General features: G+C 37.2%; 1 protein-coding gene across 3 annotated transcripts in view; it reads left to right on the plus strand.

The window, feature by feature from the left end:
• Positions 1–20,768, plus strand: part of USP3 (ubiquitin specific peptidase 3) — a gene marked incomplete at both ends in the record, with an annotated part of 89,943 nt that overhangs the window by 32,294 nt on the left and 36,881 nt on the right. For 2 of the 3 annotated variants that reach the window (XM_084239483.1, XM_084239485.1), the window contains 5 exons: positions 11,217–11,300; positions 13,860–13,941; positions 15,351–15,433; positions 16,570–16,683; positions 18,810–18,923. In XM_084239483.1, coding sequence (XP_084095609.1) covers positions 11,217–11,300; positions 13,860–13,941; positions 15,351–15,433; positions 16,570–16,683; positions 18,810–18,923 — 477 coding nt within the window. The remainder of the gene's footprint in view (positions 1–11,216; positions 11,301–13,859; positions 13,942–15,350; positions 15,434–16,569; positions 16,684–18,809; positions 18,924–20,768) is intronic. The other variant, XM_084239484.1, reaches the window with a different exon arrangement.

The following is a 20,768-nucleotide window of genomic DNA, read 5'->3' on the forward strand; positions in this document are numbered from 1 at the left end:
CAAAATACTTAATTTCCTCTGGGTAGTTAAACCTCCCATTTCTCAATTCAGAAGAAGGCAGAAAGGAGCTTGGGGAACAAGGATAGAGAGAGGCTAATCTATTTAGCCTTCAGGTACTCCGAGGCCTCACCCAGGACTTTTTTGGTCTCTACCACAAAAAGGCCCTTAGAGTACCTTCTTTATCCCTTCATCATATACCTAAGACCTGGGAGAAATGCAGGTAGCCCTGAGAGATGGTACTACCATCTCTTGACAGGAGGCTGGGAGTAATTTTGAGGCCCAATTAATTTTCTAAGATTGTAACCTTAGCAGTTGCGTTGTTGGTATTTAGAAGAATAGTAAACTTTATTATATAGTTCTCTTTCACACTTTACTGTACAATGTTATTGCCTAGGGGGACAGAAAGGGCAGCAGTAAGTAGGAAAATTGCTTCCCTCTCCTAGCCAGAGCAGGGGAGGGAGCACAGGTGGTGGAGTAGGAGACCAGGGCAAGAACCTGGCAGCCATGTCTTAAGCTGGCCATAAAGTCCTTTCCTCATCTTGGGCTGTCCAGGCAGCCCTAACCTAGGACCCAGGTGGTCTTTCATGCTTAGGGCTGTGGGAGAATTTCCTTTTACTCTGTTCCTTCCATCCAACTACTATCAAAATGTTCAGACTTGGGCTAAATGTTGCCCAAGAGACTGAAATGAGGAGATCAGTTCCCAAATATGAGTAGATTATGAGCAGAAATCTAAGGCTTAGAAAAAGGGGAGAGACCAAGCGTTCTTTGGGGTGTGCAGAACAGACACTCATTGCTCCCACAGTCTCATATATGGGAAGGGAGAGAAGTCTGGGTAGGTTCAAGTATTTTTTTAAAAAAGGTTATTTATACATACAAGACCTGGGATGCGGGCCACAGGTGTGGGGGATGAGAGGGATTCACCAGAGACAGAGTGGGGAGCAAAACAGGCGGATCTACTGAAAATTCAATGCTGAGGGGAACAGTGGGCGAGACAGGAGAGGTCTGCTGCGCCATGTGGGTTACCTCCCTGGTTGGCGGATAGCTTCACAATGTTGAGACTTAACCCCTTGCCTCACCAGGGAGGCCCTGGGTAGGTTCAAGTTTTATGTTCAATATAATAATCAGAAACTTGCACAAAACAAACATACTCCCAGCCACACTAAGCATGAGATGGGGGTGGGAGGCTAGGGAACCAAACACCAAGGAGAAAGCAGCTTATTGGTGTGTGTTGTCACAGCCCAGTCTCATAAACACAGTGGCTCTGTGGTCAAATATGAGACTCAGGAGCATCTTGTTGGTTGTTCTGCATGTTCCAAGAGCTGGTTGTTAAATCTGGTTCTTTAGTTGGTGTTGTATACCAATCAGGATTTTCTGTAGAGTCTGAGGCTTATAGTGCTCTACTTAATCCAGCTGAAGACATAGGCTGACAACTCCTGGAAGCTGGCCACAGAGGTGGAGGCACTGGAGGATGGCAACAGGGAGGCATGATGCCTTGAAACATGCTGAACTTGACCTGGAGATAGACCTGACAAGCGACCTTGTCATGGGAATTGTACTGCCGTGCCTTCGCGATCTGCTTACTGTTTACTTTCATGATCTTTAGGCCCATGTTTTCTTTGTGCATTGTGGACACTCCTCTTCCTACTTTTTCTCCTCCTTGTACAAAAACTGGGTGGAATCAGTGGTCTTCTGAGGAATGGCGTGTTTTGTTGTGCTTCTGGAGCCAGTGTTTTGTTTTAATATTTTAAAATAACTCGTTTTTTATAACATGTTTCTACCATATAGTTAACATTTTGTTACATAATCTTAAAAATTTTAACTTCTTTGTTTAAAATTTTGGCAGTTTCCCTTCTACCAGCATAGTTCCACTCTTCTCTACAAATAAATGTCAAGCATTTTGTGTGTTGTCTTTCACTCTTGCTTTCTTTCCTTTTTATTTTTTTCTTCAAGTGTCACATCTTTACCAGGAGACTGGAGGCCTAGTTTTCTTTTTGTAATATAAGATATGCCTATTTCATATAAATGACAATAATAGGTATCTATTTTTGTGACTACTTAGAACTACATTACTTAGGTTACAAGTAATGTTTAATAGTCTGTATCCATTTGGTATGCCCAGAAAATATTTTGAACATCAATGTAAAATAATTTTCTTTCCTTGACTAGGAAAGTATAAGTAATTATTTACTTGTTTTATTCAGTTTACTCTCAATTCAGAAGATTTTTGACATTGAAGGGGGAAAAAAAACCCTAAGCCACTGAAAGGATCCGTTTGGAGATACTTTTTCCTGCCCTACAGCCTTTGAATGTTGTACTTGAAGGCAGTACTGGACCGGGAGAGGGGTTTACAGTTCAAATACCACTTTTGATTCACACTCTGCTGAGGTTATGTGCTCACCTTTCTATATCTTCCTTTGTTGTTAATTGTACTGAAGAAAGATATCCGTCACAAGGAGGAAAAAATGGTTAGTGGCTTTCCAATTCTTAAAATTGTTACAGTTTTGACATTATTAAATTGTGGCTTTTGAATCAGACATCTTAAGGTTTACTCATTCCTGTCACTACTATTTCAGTGATCCTTTGTGAGAATGATATGTAGGTCTGGAAGAGAAGGAAGCTAGAGGCAGATGAACATTTTAATAAAAATGAAAATCTTTCCAAGAGTTTCACACAAGGGCTAGTGTTCAGTTTATTTATTACTTGCTGTTATAAAACCCTCCTTCTTAGAAAGTAAGCATTAGCCAGGCTGTTAAAGTGTTCTCATTAGTTTTTCCCCCTCCCCCTCAAGAAACTTTCATACTAGAATGATCTAGCTACCTAATTGAAAGACTCCTGTTTTTGTAAGGTTGTAAGTATATCTCTTTAGATAGAAGAAATTAAGGTTATTCTTGAGTTATTGATCTTATAGTCATAAATGTATCAGCTGTTGAGAACATGCCTTCTTGATTTTTGTTAGCAATGTGCATGAAATGCTTAATTGGGAAGCTTGGAAATACAATTAAATCTTTGTATGTTGTAAGCTTGCAATGGGTTTTCTTGCTATTGGTAAGATTATGAAGAAACAAATTCTTTGAGGAAATTTTAGTATCTTAATGGAGTGGAATTATATTCATAGGGCTCTTTAAATGATATACTGTAATGTTTTTATATATTGAATTTTGGAGGAATACCTTTCTTAACTAGAATTTGAATTTAATTTGTTTTATATTGGCATTGTGTGCTAGAGTACATGTCGTTTCATGACCGAATTGGAATTAAATAGCAGATCTTGAACCTTGGGGAATGTTCACCGTGGTAACAGCTTCTTGGCCAATTGCCAGTCTTTTGTGTAAAGTTATACAGAACTGCAAGTGTGTGGACACTCAGATTCTGAAGTTAAGGAAGGGAGCTGCAGCTGGTCACATTATCATTGCATTTGTGGGTTTTAGAATAAAATGCCAGGGAATCACCTTGTAGCAGTACACTGATTCCTAAAAGGAATCTGTGGTAGTTGAAAACTGATGAAGCTGTGGTTTAACAATTTCCCCACATGATTAAGAAACAAACAAAAATTTCTTCTTTCTGTATGGGTGTGTTTGTGTGTGTGTGTGTGTGTGTGTGTGTGATGTGGTACATTCTATCACTTCAGTGTTTTTACTGCCATTTATAAATTTTCCTTGTACATAAACTTCTTGTTTCTAGACTGAATGATTTACTTCAGAGGTAAACTATTGGCATATCAGGTTTAATCTATTTGATTATTAATTATTACACTTATTGTCTGAATTTTAAGATTGATTTATTTATGCATATAGGAACTGGGGTAAGGCCAGAGGTGTGGGGGTGGGAGCATGGCGGTGTGTGAGAGGTTTCACCAGAGACAGAGTGGGGAGCAGAACAGGCAGATCTACTGAAATATGCGGCTGAGGGAACAGCAGGCAAGACAGGAGAGGTCTGCTGAGACAGGTTGGTAGCTCTCTGGCTAGCTGGGGATCTGCAGAGGCTGCAGATAGCTTCACAGTGCTGTGCTTAATCCCTTGCACCACCACGGAAGCCCTATTGTTTGAATTTTTACTTTAGCTAAAGCTACAGCTTTTTTTCATGTGCTCTCTGCTCTGAAGAAGTTGAAACATGCTGTGAGGCTTACATTTTTCTATCCTTATTTTCCTCTAAGATTCCCTGCCCTTTCCTATCTTTGCATATCCTTTATGAAGTTATCACTTAACTGCTTCTACTCCCCCTACCCATCTCGAGTTTTAACTGGAGGTAATCGCTCCTAAACTCAGATTTCTTGGGATACTTGTAATTTCCTGCTGCACATTAGGGACTTGTAAATGTCCTTAGGGACTGGGAACCATATGTCAGATCTTTGGTTTTTTTCCCCATACTTGGTCTCTGGTGCAGCGTAAAGCAATATATGTTTGAAAGTTTGGATATTGTTAACCCTCTTCTGAAAATAGGGAAGGTTACATTAACTCTATAACAATATGTCCTCTGATCACGTCTAAAGAATGAAAAACCATAGAACGTTTTTTGCCGAAGAAGACCTAAATAATGATATACGTGAGCTATGGCTGTTCCATTTATCTCCCAAGAGGGACATGCTTACAGAGCAGTTTTCCTTACTTCTGATATAAACAGGCCATCCAGAAGAAGCACATGCACAAAAATGATAAGTGGGTCACTATCTCAAGACACAGATAGCAGCCATAAAAGGAATAATTTTGATTAAATATAAACCCACTCTGGGCCTCCCTGGTGGTGCAGGTGGTTGAGTGCAGCGCTCTGAAGCTGCCCGCAGCCTCTGCAGTGCCAGTTTGATCCCCGCTGGTGGCGGAGCAACCCACATGGCAATGGCAGACCTCTCCTGTCTCACCCACTGCTCCTCTCAGCAGTGTATTTTGGTCTGTTTGCCTGGTCTGTTCCCCACTCTGTCTCTGGTGAATCCTCTTACCTTCCCGTACTTCTGGCCTGTACCCCGGTTCTTGTAAAAATAAAAGAAAAATAAATCTTAAAAAAATAATTAAAAAAATATAAACCCACTCCTTCAAGAGATAAATCAGATGAACTGAGTTAGAGTTAACTGAAGATTTCAATAAAAATAAAAATCTTGGGCCTCCCCTGGTGGCGCAGTGGTTGAGCGCTGGGTTGCGAAGCTGCCCATAGCCTCTGCAGAGGTGGTTCAATCCCCCCGGCTGCCAGTGAGGGTCCCACATGGCGCATAGACCTCTCCTGCCCCCTCAGCAGTGTATTTTGTCCCTCTGCCTGTTCTATTCCCCGCTCTGGCTCTGGTGAATTCTCTCACCCTCCCATGCTTCTCACTGTACCCAGTGCTTATAGAAATAAATAAATCTTAAAAAAAAAAAATAAAATCTCCCCAGTTTTTCACACATTCAGTTTATTGTTTGTTAAGCAGTATTTTCTTTGTGCTTACCCTAACTTCCCTTCCCAGTCAATACAAAAAGAAACAAAGATACAAATTGGTCAAGAAAAAACAAAGATTGAAATGAGGAATTTTGATTTCTTATGCAGGTATCCCTTTGAAATAGAAAATACTGAATACATTATTTTGTCATCTGCGCCTTGTAGGTTAACTTGATAGCTGGGGATTGGGGGTTAACTTGATAACCTTGTATGTTAACTTGATAGCTGCGCCTTGTAGGTTAACTTAATGCTGCAGTTACTGGCAGAAGCAAGGAAGGGAGGGAAGGCGGGAGGGACTGAGTGAGGGGAGGAAGAAGTGACTGGTGATAGCTTGATAGCACTGAGACTTTAACTGCTGTGCCCCCAGGGAGGACCAGTCTTAAATTAGTTTAAAACTACTTTAAGATCATATTTGGTTCAAGGAATTTGGTTTTGAGACTAATCTATCTAGCCAAGATGATAGTATTGCTTGTCTCAAAGTGTTAGAAGTAAAGGAAGATACCAATCCCCCACCTACCTTGCCTTCTTATAGCCTATTTCCTGATCTGACATCTCTAAAATGTTATCTGATATATTTTTAAAATATTTTTTATTTTTAATGTTCAATTTACTTACAATTTCTTAAATTTCTGAAAGTTCTTTCTTTTTACTAACAGAGAAGTGAACCTTTCTTTTCCTTACCTGACAAGTAGTCTGTTAGCAGTAGAGCTCATCTTTTCTTGAAGTCATCTAAAATCACTAAATAAAAACATGCTTAAGTATAAATTTAATAGCCTGAAAGTTGGTCATACATATCGATATAGGTAGTTCCTGACTTTTGTTTGTCAGACACATGAAGTCCTGTGTAGATGAAGATGACAATCGTGGGCCTCTTCTCCTAGAGAGGTCCTATTCAAGTTATCTGAACCTGCTCAGCATTCTCCTATCATGATTTCTCAGAGTCAGGAGCATAGAAAGAAGAAAAAGAGGAGTAGAACTTTTTATAATATTATTTCAGCTACACTTGGGGAACCAGGTATGTTTTCATGCTGTGGTATCTAATCATATTTATAACATTTATTTCAAGTTGGAAATGTATTCCAGGTTTCAGAGGACCAAATCTTAAAGCTTTTGAAATACAGTATATCGTTATCTACTTTTTTGTACTACTTCTGCTGTCATCTTCTCAAAGGGAAAATTAAGAGTAGCTACATTTTTTTTAGGTGTTAGAGTTAGCATAAATCTTAACATACAGCTTCAACACAATTATAAACTAGTAAGAGATTTTTAGAACTTGTTTATCTTAAGTCCTTCTGTTTGCCTTGGTATTTTTAATACCAGTATTAATTGGTATAGTTTCCAATTTGAAAGCAGCTTCTTAGCTAAAGACTAAAGCAACCTGACAACATGTAAATTCTTGTTCATTTCTTACTTTTGCTACTTATTTTCTTTTGACCTCTGGGCCAGGGAGGAAGAAATCAAAACAGAGGAATGGGGCAGCTAGAGAAAGAGGAGCTATTAGTTCTTGGTTACACAAAGGCAGGCAAGACCGTTTATTGATCTTCTCCCACATGCCTGGCACTCTTAAAAGTTGGGTCCTTTCCTTTCATCATCATCATGATCATCATGAAATAACATTCTCAAAAGAGAATTACACAAACACATAATCAGCTCTAAATTTGTTCATAACAAGTATTCAATTTTTCTCTCTAGATTTTGTAGCCAATTTATTACTATAATGCTGTTATTAAAACCTACAAATTCATTAGTGTTGAAAATGTGTAAAATCAATATTGATTTGTATTATAAAAATTTTTAATTCTCTGACTTGTCTAGCATCTTCGCAGAGCACAAATAAGCATTTTCGCTTCTCAGATCTTTAAGTTTAGCTTGTTCGTGTGCACTTTTCTAGAAGGTGAGAAATGTAGATCACATTGTGGTGTTTTTGTTGAATATTGGCAAGTGTTCCTTTTGTTTCCAGAAAATCTCTAATTAGAGTTAACAATACAGTAAGTCCTTGTAAAACTATTCCATCACTCAAGGAGTGAACATTAGCAAAAAACATGTAGTAAATTTAATACCTTCTGTTTCTTTTAATGGTGGTGATTCACAGCATCTGCACATAAATATTGAACCGTTCCAATAACTGCGTCCACGATACAGTTCAGAGCACATGTATTTTCAGTGTTATCACACGGTGGAACAAATATAAGAAAAATAATTCTAGGGTCTCCCCTGGTGGCGCAGCAGTTGAGCGCTGGGTCTCGAGCGCCCGTTCAATCCCCAGCTACTGGCGAGGGTCCCACATGGCTGGCAGACCTCTCCTGCCGCCCACTGCTCCCCTCAGCAGTGTATTTCGTCAGTCTGCCTGTTCTGTTCCCCGCTCTGGTGAATTCTCTCACCCTCCCACGCTTCTGACTGTACCCAGTGCTTGTAGAAATAAAGAAATAAATCTTTAAAAAAAGAAAAATAATTCTAGCCAAAAAAATCCATATTTTTCATCTCACATAACTGGCTCATTGTTTCTATAGAAGCTTTTTCCTATCTAACTGAAAGTGACATGTAAAACACTAGAAAATATCTACAACGGAAGATCTAATATTTTTAAGGTTGCAAATGGATGGCAGATATTCCTCTGTAAATTTGAAGTCATTTGAGATAAAATGGAACAAAAGGATCAGTTGTCCAGTGTCTAGCAACTCATGTAAAGCTAAAAATAAAAGTACTTAGAATTTTTCAAATGTTGAATTGATATTTAATGTCATTGGAAAGATCTTTTATTCACTGACAACTGCTTGGTGGATCAATTGAAGTTCTTTTACTTTTGGTAAAATGATGTGTTTTATATTCTTTTTCTCAAATTTAAAAAACAATTCCCCTAATTGAAATAAAGACTTAATTTTTCATCTCTTCATTTAATAATGGTTTTTTTTCTTGAGCAAGCATTCAAGACAATAGCTGGCCAAAATTACAAGCTCAAATCCTTTAATAATCAGAATTTTTTTGTTATATATTTAACTTTAATTTCATTTATTAGGACTACTTTCATTGATTGCTTTTGGGCTGTTGAGAGGCAGTTTTTTATTAAATTAATATGCATTTGCTGAAAATGACTTAACATTATTTTATCTTAAAACATCAAACCACTACTTATTTTGCTCTATTGCGGCAAATTGTAATTGCCATTCTCTGTAAAAATTGTGACATACCTTTTCCACTTCATTGTGTCTCATTCATGTGCCTTTTTTTAATTAAAAAAGTTAACTCTTTAAAGCTAGAAAATAGTTACAATTAAACTGTTACATTTAGCTACCAAGCATGACTTACACAGGTTTCACTGTAATTCATCCTGTCTGCTTAAAATATTCAGACATACTCTATCTAGTGCTACACTGTTACATAAAAAATAACTTCAACTGAATCATTTTCTTGACGCAAACTAGATTGATGATGGGCTTATGTGTAATACTAGAAGAGACACATGCCTATCATGTACACTGCAATACATCTCATATGATCTAATAATAAAAGTGAAATATAGTTTTTCTAAAGCCATAAATTTGTGTTTAATGGGAAAATGTTTTACACTGCTCGTTTTAAATTAAAGAAAAATTAAAATTTAGTTCCTCAATTGTATTAACCCCGTGAGCATAGCTTTGAATCTTAGAGCACCATATTTGCTTCAATGATCAAGTTCAGAGAGATGAAGCAGCTGGACTTAAGCCCAGACTAGTTCATAATGGAGCAAGGTCAGACAAATCTATATTTTAATATGTAAAAATGTTGCTTTAATAAATGTGATTTTTATATCCTAGGCTGAATCCATGTCACATCAAAAATAATCACTTTAATAGGAAAAAAAATCAGTCATTTCATTTAGTTTGAAATCTCTTGTTTCTTTGAAGAAAGCAGTTGCTTTCTTAGTGAAGATTAAGGGATTCACTTTTTAATTAGGTATTATGGCATCCTGTAAATACTTGAAAGATGATTTAAATATACCCTTAGACATCATTTCCCAGCTGAACACTAGCATTTGGAGTTTTTTTTTTTTTAATTTTTTTTAAAGATTTATTTATTTATACAAGCACTGGGTACAGTCAGAAGCGTGGGAGGGTGAGAGAATTCACCAGAGCCAGAGCGGGGAACAGAAGGCAGACTGATGAAATACACAGCTGAGGGGAGCAGCGGGCGGCAGGAGAGGTCTGCCTGCCATGTGGGACCCTCGCTGGAGGCCGGGGATTGAACCGGCGCTGCAGAGGCTGCGGGCAGCTTTGCAGCCCAGCGCTCAACTGCTGTGCCACCAGGGGAGGCCCTGGAGTTGTTTTGAACACTGGTAATATTTTGTCTGAAATACATGCATAAGTTTATGCACATAGAATGAAAATGTAAGGTGGAATTAGAGTAACAGTGCAGTTTCTCAGTGAATGTGGAGGAATCAGTGCCTTAAGCTCTAATTTACAGAATAGACTTTGCCCGCTTAACATATATGTGAAGAGGAAGCAAGAAGTCAAATCATAAAGCCCATAAGAATGATTCTCCTGCTGTTGCTGGTACTTTGATCATAGAGAAATGGTCCAGGATGTAAAAGGTAACTTAAGCTCTTCATGGAAATGCTGGGGATTCACATGGGAATTTGCCCCATAGAGAATCTTGATTGACACCATAAGTAGTCAGTTAATGGGGGTGAGGTCCTGTTAAATATCCTATGTAATATACCAGTTAAGTTTTCAAAATTACTTACTTTTAAAATTTTGACTCCTATAAATAAAAGAAACAAGTATGATTTTAAAAATTATTCTGTTCTTTAATCCCGTTTTCATAGACTGGTTTCAGATGTGTAAGTAAGATTTGTAAGTAAGTTTTGATTTGTAAGTAAGTAAGATTTGTAAGATTTGTAAGATGTGTAAGTGGATTTTTTTATTTTGCTATTGATTACCTAATTTTTATTAATTACGATGCATTCAGTTTTGTTGGCTCAGAATGAAAGTGTTAACTATCATTATTCTTTGGTAGTTATAGTAAGTGGTTTTATACAAAGCTGCTATTCAAAAAAAATAATATTGGTACTAGCTTGTAAGTTGTTTCTCTTCAAAGTGACTTTATCCCAGGAGAATACTGAATGCTAATGTACAAATTAAAGTTTATTATGTTTGATTCCTAATGTTTTATGCTAATTGGTTTGTTAAAACACATGCATACATACTATCAGTTTTAAAGAACACTGTATATATTTTCTTCAAAGCAGTTGTAAGTTTCCTGAAAGTTGTAGTCACTGTTCTGTACTATTGTTTTCTCGCATCTTGGAATGAGGTGTCATTTTCCTCTCAACCATCTGTATTTAATTTAATTATGTTTGAAGGGTATAGCCTTATTTTTAATTTTTTCATTTAAATATATCTGTTGGTTAATTACTCTTTGCCTTTAATCTCACCTTCCCTCAGACTTCCCATTAATTTGAGTTGGAAAATACCACCTTGAAGCTATGGGCTTAATGCTAGATGAGTAGAATTGGTGCTTTTTATTTCATTTTCCATGTATTATGTACCACTAAAGAGAATTTGAAAGAATGTAGCAGTTTCATTTTTGAAGGAGAAACTGAAGTGCTTTTGAATTAAAGTATGAAGTGACTAGTGTTCATTGCTTATGTGGCTTTTTAGAAAAAGTTCTTCAGAAACATTCTATTGTGGATTCCAAGTTCTCTTTAAATTTTACCACCTACAGTAACTGCCTGCAGAGTCATGTGATCATCTTGGCAGCAGCCAGGCCTTTTAGTGATTTCATTACTGTGGTTTCCTCAAGCTTTCTACACACATTGATTAATATTTTCCTTGCAGTTATCGCTGTGATGATTTTGTGGTTAATGACACCAAGCTGGGACTGGTACAGAAAGTCAGAGAACACTTACAGAACTTGGAAAAGTAAGTAATAGGCCTTAGGTAAGAAAGGGAACAGAATGGGATTGAGGGCCCTTTAAAATAAACTTTGGATGTGGCTTCCTGAAACTGTGCCCATAGTTGATGATGATAGCTGTGTATTTATTTCATTTAAAATTTATCACTATATCCAAGGGCCCAAGGGCCTGTTTTTTGAGTTAGTACCCACCAGCTTATTAGCTACTCAGCATACTGGCAGTGGCAGCTTTGGAGGTGCAAGGAAAGCTCGGATGTGATATAAACTCATTATAGAGTTACCTTTGATATAGAAAAACCTTGTCAAATGCATTATGAGGTCTTCTTAGCACTAACATTTATGCATTGTTTTTAAAGGAAATGAGGTTTGATTATATTATAGTTCTCTTTATTTGTATATAATAGCACACTGTGTTTGCTTCGGCAGCACATATACTAAAATTGTATATAATAGCACAAGATACTAGTGTGTTCCTTTATCCTTAGGGGTAGTTATACCACTTGAAATTATAAGAAGCTATGGAATGTTTTGTTATCACAAAGAAGTACTTATATAGCTTTTTCTTGCTATAGCCACGTATGTTATTCAGATGAAACTCACTGGAACAATGTTAAAGTAATAAACAGAAACCCAAATAGCATTGCCTAAAAGCTGCAGTGGATAGAAACATGACCATGGAGATTTGTGTGCTATGGAACTTTCTGAAGTAAAGGAAATGTTCTATGATCTGCACTGTCTAATATGGTAGCCACTACCCACATGTGGTTCTTAAGTACATGAAAAGTGGCTAGTGTGAATAAGAACTGAATTTAAAATTTTAAGTTTAAATAGAGCTTCCATATGATCCAGCAATTCCACTCCTAGGTATTTACCCAAAGGACACAAAAACATCAATTCCAAAGAACACCTGCACCCCTATGTTTACAGCAGCACTGTTTACAATAGCTAAGCTTTGGAAACAGCCCAAATGCCCAAAAATAGATGACTGGATCAAGAAGATGTGGTACATATATACCATGGAATATTACTCAGCATTCAAAAAAGATAAACACATGCAATTTGCAGCAACATGGATGGAGCTGGAAGGGATCATGCTCAGCGAAATAAGCCAGAAAGAAAAAGAAAAATACCAGATGGTCTCACTCATAGCAGGAATCTAGAAAACTTGAATAAGGGACCAGGAAAATGAATAACTATAAGAAAGTGAAAATCAAAATCAACAAAAAACTACGAACCAGAGACATTTGTTGGGGGGTGGAGGGCGGGAGGGGAGGGAGTGGGGTCAGAATTGGGGGGGTTGCAATTGTATGGGGAATATAAAAATAAAATTTATTAATTAAAAAAATAAAATAAAATTTTAAGTTTAAGTAGCCACATGAGTGGCTACTGTATGATATAGAATCTAGAGAATTCAGCCATTTTGAGAATGACCATGGGTAAAATTTAATCTTATGATTTAAAAAGCTAACTTCTATATTTAATACATTAAAACTGAAAGTTAACTATTAGCCATGTTACTACGTTGTATATGTACTGTTTGTGATTTAACTTCTCTTCTTATATAACGGAATTGATCTCCTCTTACTACTCCTCTGAGAAGGAGTACACACAGTTACACAGTCAGTATGTCTGATCCTCTGAAGGTCATCGTAGTTCATTTGGAAATTCTGCAAAGAAAAATAGTTATATATTATTTTGGATTAACCTGGTATTTTCAGAAGATGGGAAAGAACTGGCACACTTAAAAGTCTGACTTTTAATAACAATTTTTATTTCCTTTAAATTAGTTTTCTTGAGACATTACTTTTTTTCAGCATGAACATTATCTGCTTTTATTTTTTTAATTTTTAAAAATTTTTTACATCATTGTTCATTTTTAAACAATACTGACTTCCCCCCACCCCCTCAGGGGTAGTCCCCATAGAGACATAATTTTAAAGTGAACCTTTGGAGATAGGATCAAGAAAAATTTGGAATAATTTAAATTCTACATTTCTGTGCTAGTTAAGATTGGTTTTAGGCTCTCCTGTGAGCATACTTGAATCAAATGATTTTGTATCATCTATACCTTATCATCCCTTAAATTCATATTATATCATAATTTATTATGAGAAATGAGCAAGACATGATGAAAATTAAGAAAAATAGCTTTGTATATGATACTTACTGTTTACTCTCAGAATACTCATGTCAGACCTGGATTTCCTTTTTGTTATGAGGAATGGGTTTTCTTGTTTTTTTGAAGCTTCACAATTGATTAGGCAGATAGAAGGATGGGAAGGGGGGATTGTCTCACAGACTACATCTACCTGGCCAGTTTTTCTGGGAAGTGCCTGGTAGTTGCAATTTCCAGTCCCACCCCGCTGGAGGAGCAGCTGGAGGAGCAGTGGGGGCTTCCAAGCAAAGTAGAACTCCTTCAAATACCTTCAAATACACAGGGGGCCTAATAGGTTACTTCCTCTTGTAAGCAACCATGCCAGGTGCTTAGGATAGCTAAGTTTATTCTTTATTCTGCTGTACACATGTATACATTGTCTTTTTGACTGTGTTTGTTTGTGTCTTAACAGCTCAGCTTTCACAGCTGACAGGCACAGGAAAAGAAAACTTTTGGAAAATTCATCACTAAACAGCAAGTTATTAAAAGTAAATGTAAGTAAAATTTGCTCAAATATGAATTAGTTGACATCTAATCGCTGTTTTATTACAAGTCTAACATTAATGTTTGCCACTTGTGCTAATGATTTGTAGTTTGACTAAATACCCCAGGGTGTCCACCCATCTGTGCCTTGCTTCCATCAGGATCACTACTGCACACTCCATTGTCTTAGCAAGCGTCCCTTCTTAACAGTTACTCATGTATCTTTTATTGGATCCCAAAGATCCTTGCTCTCTTCTATTAAAGGTCCCTAGTGCAAATTCTGTGTCTGAAATTTTGCTAAGTTTTAATTCTTAGGACTTTTTAATACAACTTCACCATAAAAGAATATGCTTACTCATTCTGGTAACCATCTATTACCAGATATATGAACCAATAGTGGGTTAGGAAAACTTAAAGATCACTGAATATTTTTATATTAGTACACAAAATTATACTAGTAATTTTATCTCTGCCGTCATGCTGGCTGTGTTGGATATATACTTAACTAAAGGTGTTATGATTTTGTGAAAGAAAGTGCTGAAGTGCTCTCTGGTCATCTGAATTATGGATAGAGATGCTATGGGTTGGGTTAGTAGGTTAACCTCCCAGGTGTAGTATTCCAACATCATGGTGCATTTGTAGAGCTAATCAGAAAACCAAGCCTAGTCTTTAAGAAAAGTTCAGGTATTTTTAAAGATTGATATCCCATTATTAGGAAAACATGTACTGGTTATTTATGCACAGTTTTAAGCTAAAAGTTTGAGGACAGAAATACTTGGGTGTATATGTTTTATATATTTTCTTTTTCTTTTCTTTTTTTTTTTTAAAGATTTATTTATTTATACAAGCACTGGGTACAATCAGAAGCGTGGGAGGGTGAGAGAATTCACCAGAGCCAGTGGGGAACAGAACAGGCAGACTGACGAGATACACTGTTGAGGGGAGCAGCGGGCGGCAGGAGAGGTCTGCGTGCCATGTGGGACCCTCATCTGGCGGCCGGGGATCGAACTGGTGCTGCATATGCTGCGGGCAGCTTTGCAACCCAGCGCTCAACTGCTGCGCTACCAGGGAGGCCCCAATGTTTTATATATTTTCAATTGCTAGTAGTTCTAATAGACTCTTACTAAATATTAAACTATTTCCTTTAAGGATCTTCCTGGTTTTTGCATTGCGTACTCCATGATACTTATTAATGTTGATTTCCTCATAAATTTCCATAAAATACACCCATTTAGAGCAATCCCAGAAGCAGAAACAATCTTCTAAAAATATGTAGACACTTACATAAAGTGAAAAGAAGTTTGAAATACTCATTGCACAGAAAAGGGCCAATTCCAAATATTGACTTTTGCTTTGCTTTCATCTTTGAGACAGTTGGCCTTCTCAGTGTTACATGGCCTCTTTTTGTCCCATTTTACAGGGAAGCACCACTGCCATTTGTGCCACAGGCCTTCGGAATTTGGGGAACACATGTTTCATGAATGCCATCCTTCAGTCACTCAGGTGATAATCAGAGCTAAACTATCTGATGTTAATTTCTAGCAGATTAGTTAAGGTGATATGTTCTGTACTTCACTGACTTTAGTCACAACTTGGGGCTAGTTACCTTAGTTTCCTATGCCTTAGTTTATTCATCAGTAAAATTGGGGATAATAGTTTTTATTTAGGGCAGTGGGAATACCGAACAATATAATTTATATGAAGTGCTTAGAACAGTGTCTATTGGTAAATAGATTAGCTGTTCACTATTTCCTATTGCTTCTTGGATAGACTAGGACAGAGGTCGCTAAAATTTTCCTGTAAAGGCTAGAGAGAAAATATTTCAGTCTTGCATGCCATTTACTGTCTTTCTCACATATTCTTCTCCTCCCCTCTATCCTCTGTTTTAAAACAACTTTTTAAAAATGTAAAAACTCTTGGTCTCGGGCCATATTTGGGGCGTTGATCATGGTTTGCAGGCCCTTGAGCTACAGGGAACCATGTTCAGAGAGCTTAATTTAATCATTGAGTCTTAAGTATGTTCATAGGATTGAATGTTTAAAAGGTCTTTAAAATGCTGACCTACATTATGTAAAAGAAATTATTTTGAACGTTGCATACTTTTAGATTTTAATGAGGCATCAAAGGCCAGAATAAATTATCTTCCTCAGGTCATCTTGCTAATAAGAAGCAAAAGCCCTATTTAATCTCTCTCTAAAGGTACTGCCTCTAAGCTAGTCTAGTCTTATTCAAATAAGAAATTCTAATCACTGTTGAATTCTCCTTGTTACTCTGTGTAGTATAGCTAAACAATATGGTTGGGTTCATGGTTTGTTTTTATTTGAGGAAATTATTGAATACCTGGAAGCAAGCACCCTGAAAAGAAAAAAATGGTATGAGGGGGAGGGAATTTGAGGAATTTTTGAACAGAGATTTTGTTTTAAGCTCTTTGTTCATTTCTATAAAGTCATCTGTTTATATTATTTTCTTAGAATAAACGAGGAAACTTAAACTCATACAAGAGAGTCCCTTAAGTACAATTTAAATTAGAAATAGAAAGATCACACTCTCAAAATTTATAGGTAGGTTTCATGGAAATTTCTTTACAGTCCTCTTAAATTCATTTTTTAATAATTTCTTCCCCCTTCTTTTTAAAATAGTAACATTGAGCAGTTTTGCTGTTATTTCAAAGAACTGCCTGCTGTGGAGTTAAGGAATGGGAAAACAGCAGGAAGGCGAACATACCACACCAGGAGCCAAGGGGATAACAATGTGTGAGTTCTAAGAATATGTCCTTTCTGGCTTTGAGATACAAAACAAATGACTTATACTGGTGATTTTCATTGCATTATGTGAGTTAATAGGTACTGACGTTTTTTTAAAAATGCTTCTTCTAAAGTTTGTGTTTAATCTTAGTAAATATTGGAATTCTTTCGTTTCTATTCACTTAATAAGCAGGATAAATTTTGCAGCCTTTGTGGACTTGGACATTCTAAAATTGACAACTGTGTGTCAAATACAGATCTAGATTTAGACCATCATGAATATCATCAGTCTTTGTAAGTGGATTTGTCTGATAGTATTAGGTAAACCTGTTTGGATAATAAATCTAAATTATAGTTAGAAAATTAATTACTGGGTAATATAGCCAATTTTTAGTTGATATGGGAAAGGGAAAAATTTGACAAGTGATTGTTGAGAACCAATATGTATTCAATTCAGGTTTGGAGTCTAGGCATCTAGGACCCCATCACAGTCACCCCACATAACTACCCTAAGGACATCATTGCCTCCCTGCCCAGCACAATATCAGTTTCCATTGCCAGCATGGCTGGAGTTGGGTACTGACTGACTGCTATTACTGCTGCCCTTGCATCCAGAAAGGATTTGGCACTGTTTCAGCTTCTTTGTGTCACTAATTATTCCTGCTGTATATCAGCAGAACCCAGGTAACTGAGCCCCGGCTGTAAGGGATGCTGAAAAAGCAAGTATTTGGCCTTTTAGGCTATGACTGTCATCAATATTCTTAAGGTGGGGAATTCCTCAAACATAAGGTTCTGGTATTAGGAAGTCAAAAATCAACTTGTGTACCAGGGACATGTAACAAGGTTAGAGAAAGAAGAAAGGGAAATTTTCTGAGGTTTTAATCCAGGAATTGATGAGTGTGGTAGCTGAATTGACAGATACAGTAATTCAAGTTGAGAAGGTATACTAGTTTACTACACACAGAGTGTGTAGTAAATTGTACTTACACACAGAGTGTGTAGTAAATTGTACTTACACACAGTGAAACCCAAAATTAATAGTGATTTAAATATCACTATTAAATATTAAATATCACTTACCTTCTCATGTAAAAGTTGGAGGTTATCTGTCTAGGACTGTTGCACACAATCATCAGACGCCTTCCACTTTTCCTTTCCACCAACGCTAGGATGGGGCTCTAGAGTACCCCCATTTGTCTTCGTTCCAGCTAAGAGGAAGAAGGTAGGGTTAATAAAAAGGACACAACTCTTTTTCTTTAAGGAAATTTCTCAGGAATTGGACACATTCAAAAGTTTTTTATTCTAGGAGTTCATGTGCCCAGCAAAAAAGGAAGTTCTATTCCAGTGAGAGAAGAGGAGGATATTAGGGAGCAGTCGGGAGAATACAGAGAACAGGTACTTGAGCTTAGAGCATATTGAGTTTGAAATGACAAGAAAATATCCAGTAGAAAATTCTTGTTGGAAACAGTAGAAACCTAAATAAAAGTGATCATGAGAAAAATCTGATTTTAAGATTTGTATTTGAAAGTCATTGGTGTAGAGTCATGCATTGAAACTTTGTGACTAGATGAATTCTCTGAGGAAGAAATGAGCATGTGGTCATACACTGAGGTCTGGAAAGTACTTCTGGTGAGGGACAAGAAGGAAAAATGCAGGAGATGGAAAAAGAGATTCTATTACTCCTTTAAAGTTCTTTAAGACATATATTCTTCGTGTGTATTCCAGTAATTTGGCTTGTAACTTACCGTTTGCTTTATTGTACAACTTTGGCACACAATGAAAAACTGTGTCAGTACACAGGTCCTTGAATAATGTTTCTTTCGGTGCAGGTCATTACTTTATAGTGAGAAGGAAAAAACCCCACCCTGCCAACAATAAAACATAATTTGAGGGCCTGTTTTCCTATACATTCTTTGGTTGCAGTTTCTAACAACCTATTGATGAAATTAAGTTAAGGCTTACTCTTAGCACTGCTGCTTACATAGGTGTTTGAGTTGCTTTTACTTAACTCTCAGAAGAGATCAAACCCTTTTTATGTTTTCACTATTTATTGGGAATTTTGGACAGTTGGACATTATTCATGGAATTAGTAGCCTCTCACTAATGCTAAGGGTGTTAACCTTCCTCTTTTCCAGGTCTTTGGTGGAAGAATTTAGAAAGACACTCTGTGCTTTATGGCAAGGTAGCCAGACTGCTTTTAGCCCAGAATCTTTATTTTATGTTGTTTGGAAGATTATGCCAAATTTTAGGTAAGTACTATTTAATGATTGATACTTAAAAATATTAGTATTCTTTTCATAGTTCCTGAAACATTCACTAATGAATGGTGGTATTCTAAATTATAACAAAGAACTTTTTTTCCCAGAAGAACAAAAGTTGGATAAATCAACCTAAATAAATGTGTCTGTTTAAATAGTAGGTAGCCATTAGAAACGTCATTAACAAATGTAGAACATTTTGTAATTATAAAAACGAAGCCCTTATAAATAACATATGCTTTAGAAAAACATGCAGGACAAAATTTCCTTGATTCTTTCATAATCTTAAAAGGAAAAATTACCATCATACACTCTTTTATTATTTCAACTAAAAAAATCCAGATGTCATCAGTAGAAATCAGTGGTATTATATTCATTGGTATGGTCTGGGATCTGAGACCCTTAGAAGACCAGTCCAGTCCCTTGGAATCCACTTTCCAGAAGGTAGCTAGACGACATCCTGATGTTGCCTACAGAGTTGCTGTGTTCTCTGAGCAATCTCTCTCTAACCTCACTTGAGTTTGGAATGTCTCTGCTGTTGGAGGAGCAGGTTAGTCATCCCTGCAGGGTTTCAGGTCATAGCCAATTTGGGGCACTTGTAGGGGTTTGACAACAGTCTCTGCCACGTTTTATGGATTTTATCTTTCTGAAACAAGTCATGGTTCTTACTAGTCATGATTTTGGCACCTAAATATATGCTCCTCCCCCATCCCTCCCCCTCTTTTTTAAAAATCAGCATGCTGTAGTAAAACTTAGCAGTGTATTTTGTTCTTTTCCCTAAGTGTTTTAGATATATTGATAGTATAGAGAAATGTTTTAAGGGTAACAACTTCAATGACTTTTTCTGTTGCCTTGCTGAAAAATCTAACTTCGAGAATCTGACATGAGTTATTACCGTTACCCCTGGTGTCTCTCTCTCTCTCTTTTTTAAAGATTTATTTTATTTATTTATGCATACAAGAACTGGGATGTAGGCCAGAGGTCGTGGGGTGGGACAATGCATCAGAGACAGAGTGGGGAACAGAATAGGCAGAATAAGATACACTGCTGAGGGGAGGAACGGGCGAGACAGGAGAGGTCTGCTGCGCCACGTGGGTTAGCTCCCTGGTGGGGATTGAATTCATATCACAGTGGCTGGCAATAGCTTGATAGTGCTGAGACTTAGTACCATTAGGGAGGTCCCCTGGTCTCTGTTTTGAAGGTAACTTACATGTATCATGCATTTAAATCTCTCTGGGGCCTCCCCGGTGGCACAGGCATTTGAGTGCTGCACTATGACGCTGTCCACAGACTCTGCAGTGCCAGTTCAATCCCGGCCAGCTGGCGAGGGTCCCATATGGCATGGCAGACCTCTCCTGTCTTGCCCGCTGCTCCCCTCAGCAGTGTATTTCATCAGTCTGCCTGTTCTGTTCCCCACACTGTCTCTGGTGAGTCCTCTCACCCTCCTGCGCACTTGGCCTGTACCCCAGTTCTTATATAAATAAATAATCTTTAAAAAAAAAAACTTAAAAAAAAAAATCTCCTTTCTGGAGAGCCTAATTTTATAAGGATTTTAGAGTTTACTTATTAAGTAAGACGGTAGAAATGAGTGCTAAGTTACCATTTCTGGACTTAATTCCAAAAAAAAAAATCCATTTATAGAATGCCTACTGTGTGCCAAGCACTTTAGGTTTTTTATATCTGTTCTTCCTTGAAAAACACAATTTTTTTTTTTTAAAGATTTATATAAGAACTAGGGTACAGGTCAGAGGTGTGGGGGTAAGAGGATTCACCAGAAACAGAGTGGAGAACAGAACAGGCAGAATGACTGAAGTACACTGCTGAGGGGAGCAGCGG

This window comes from Talpa europaea (assembly GCF_964194135.1).
Source record: "Talpa europaea genome assembly, chromosome: 8".
NCBI lineage: Eukaryota > Metazoa > Chordata > Mammalia > Eulipotyphla > Talpidae > Talpa > Talpa europaea.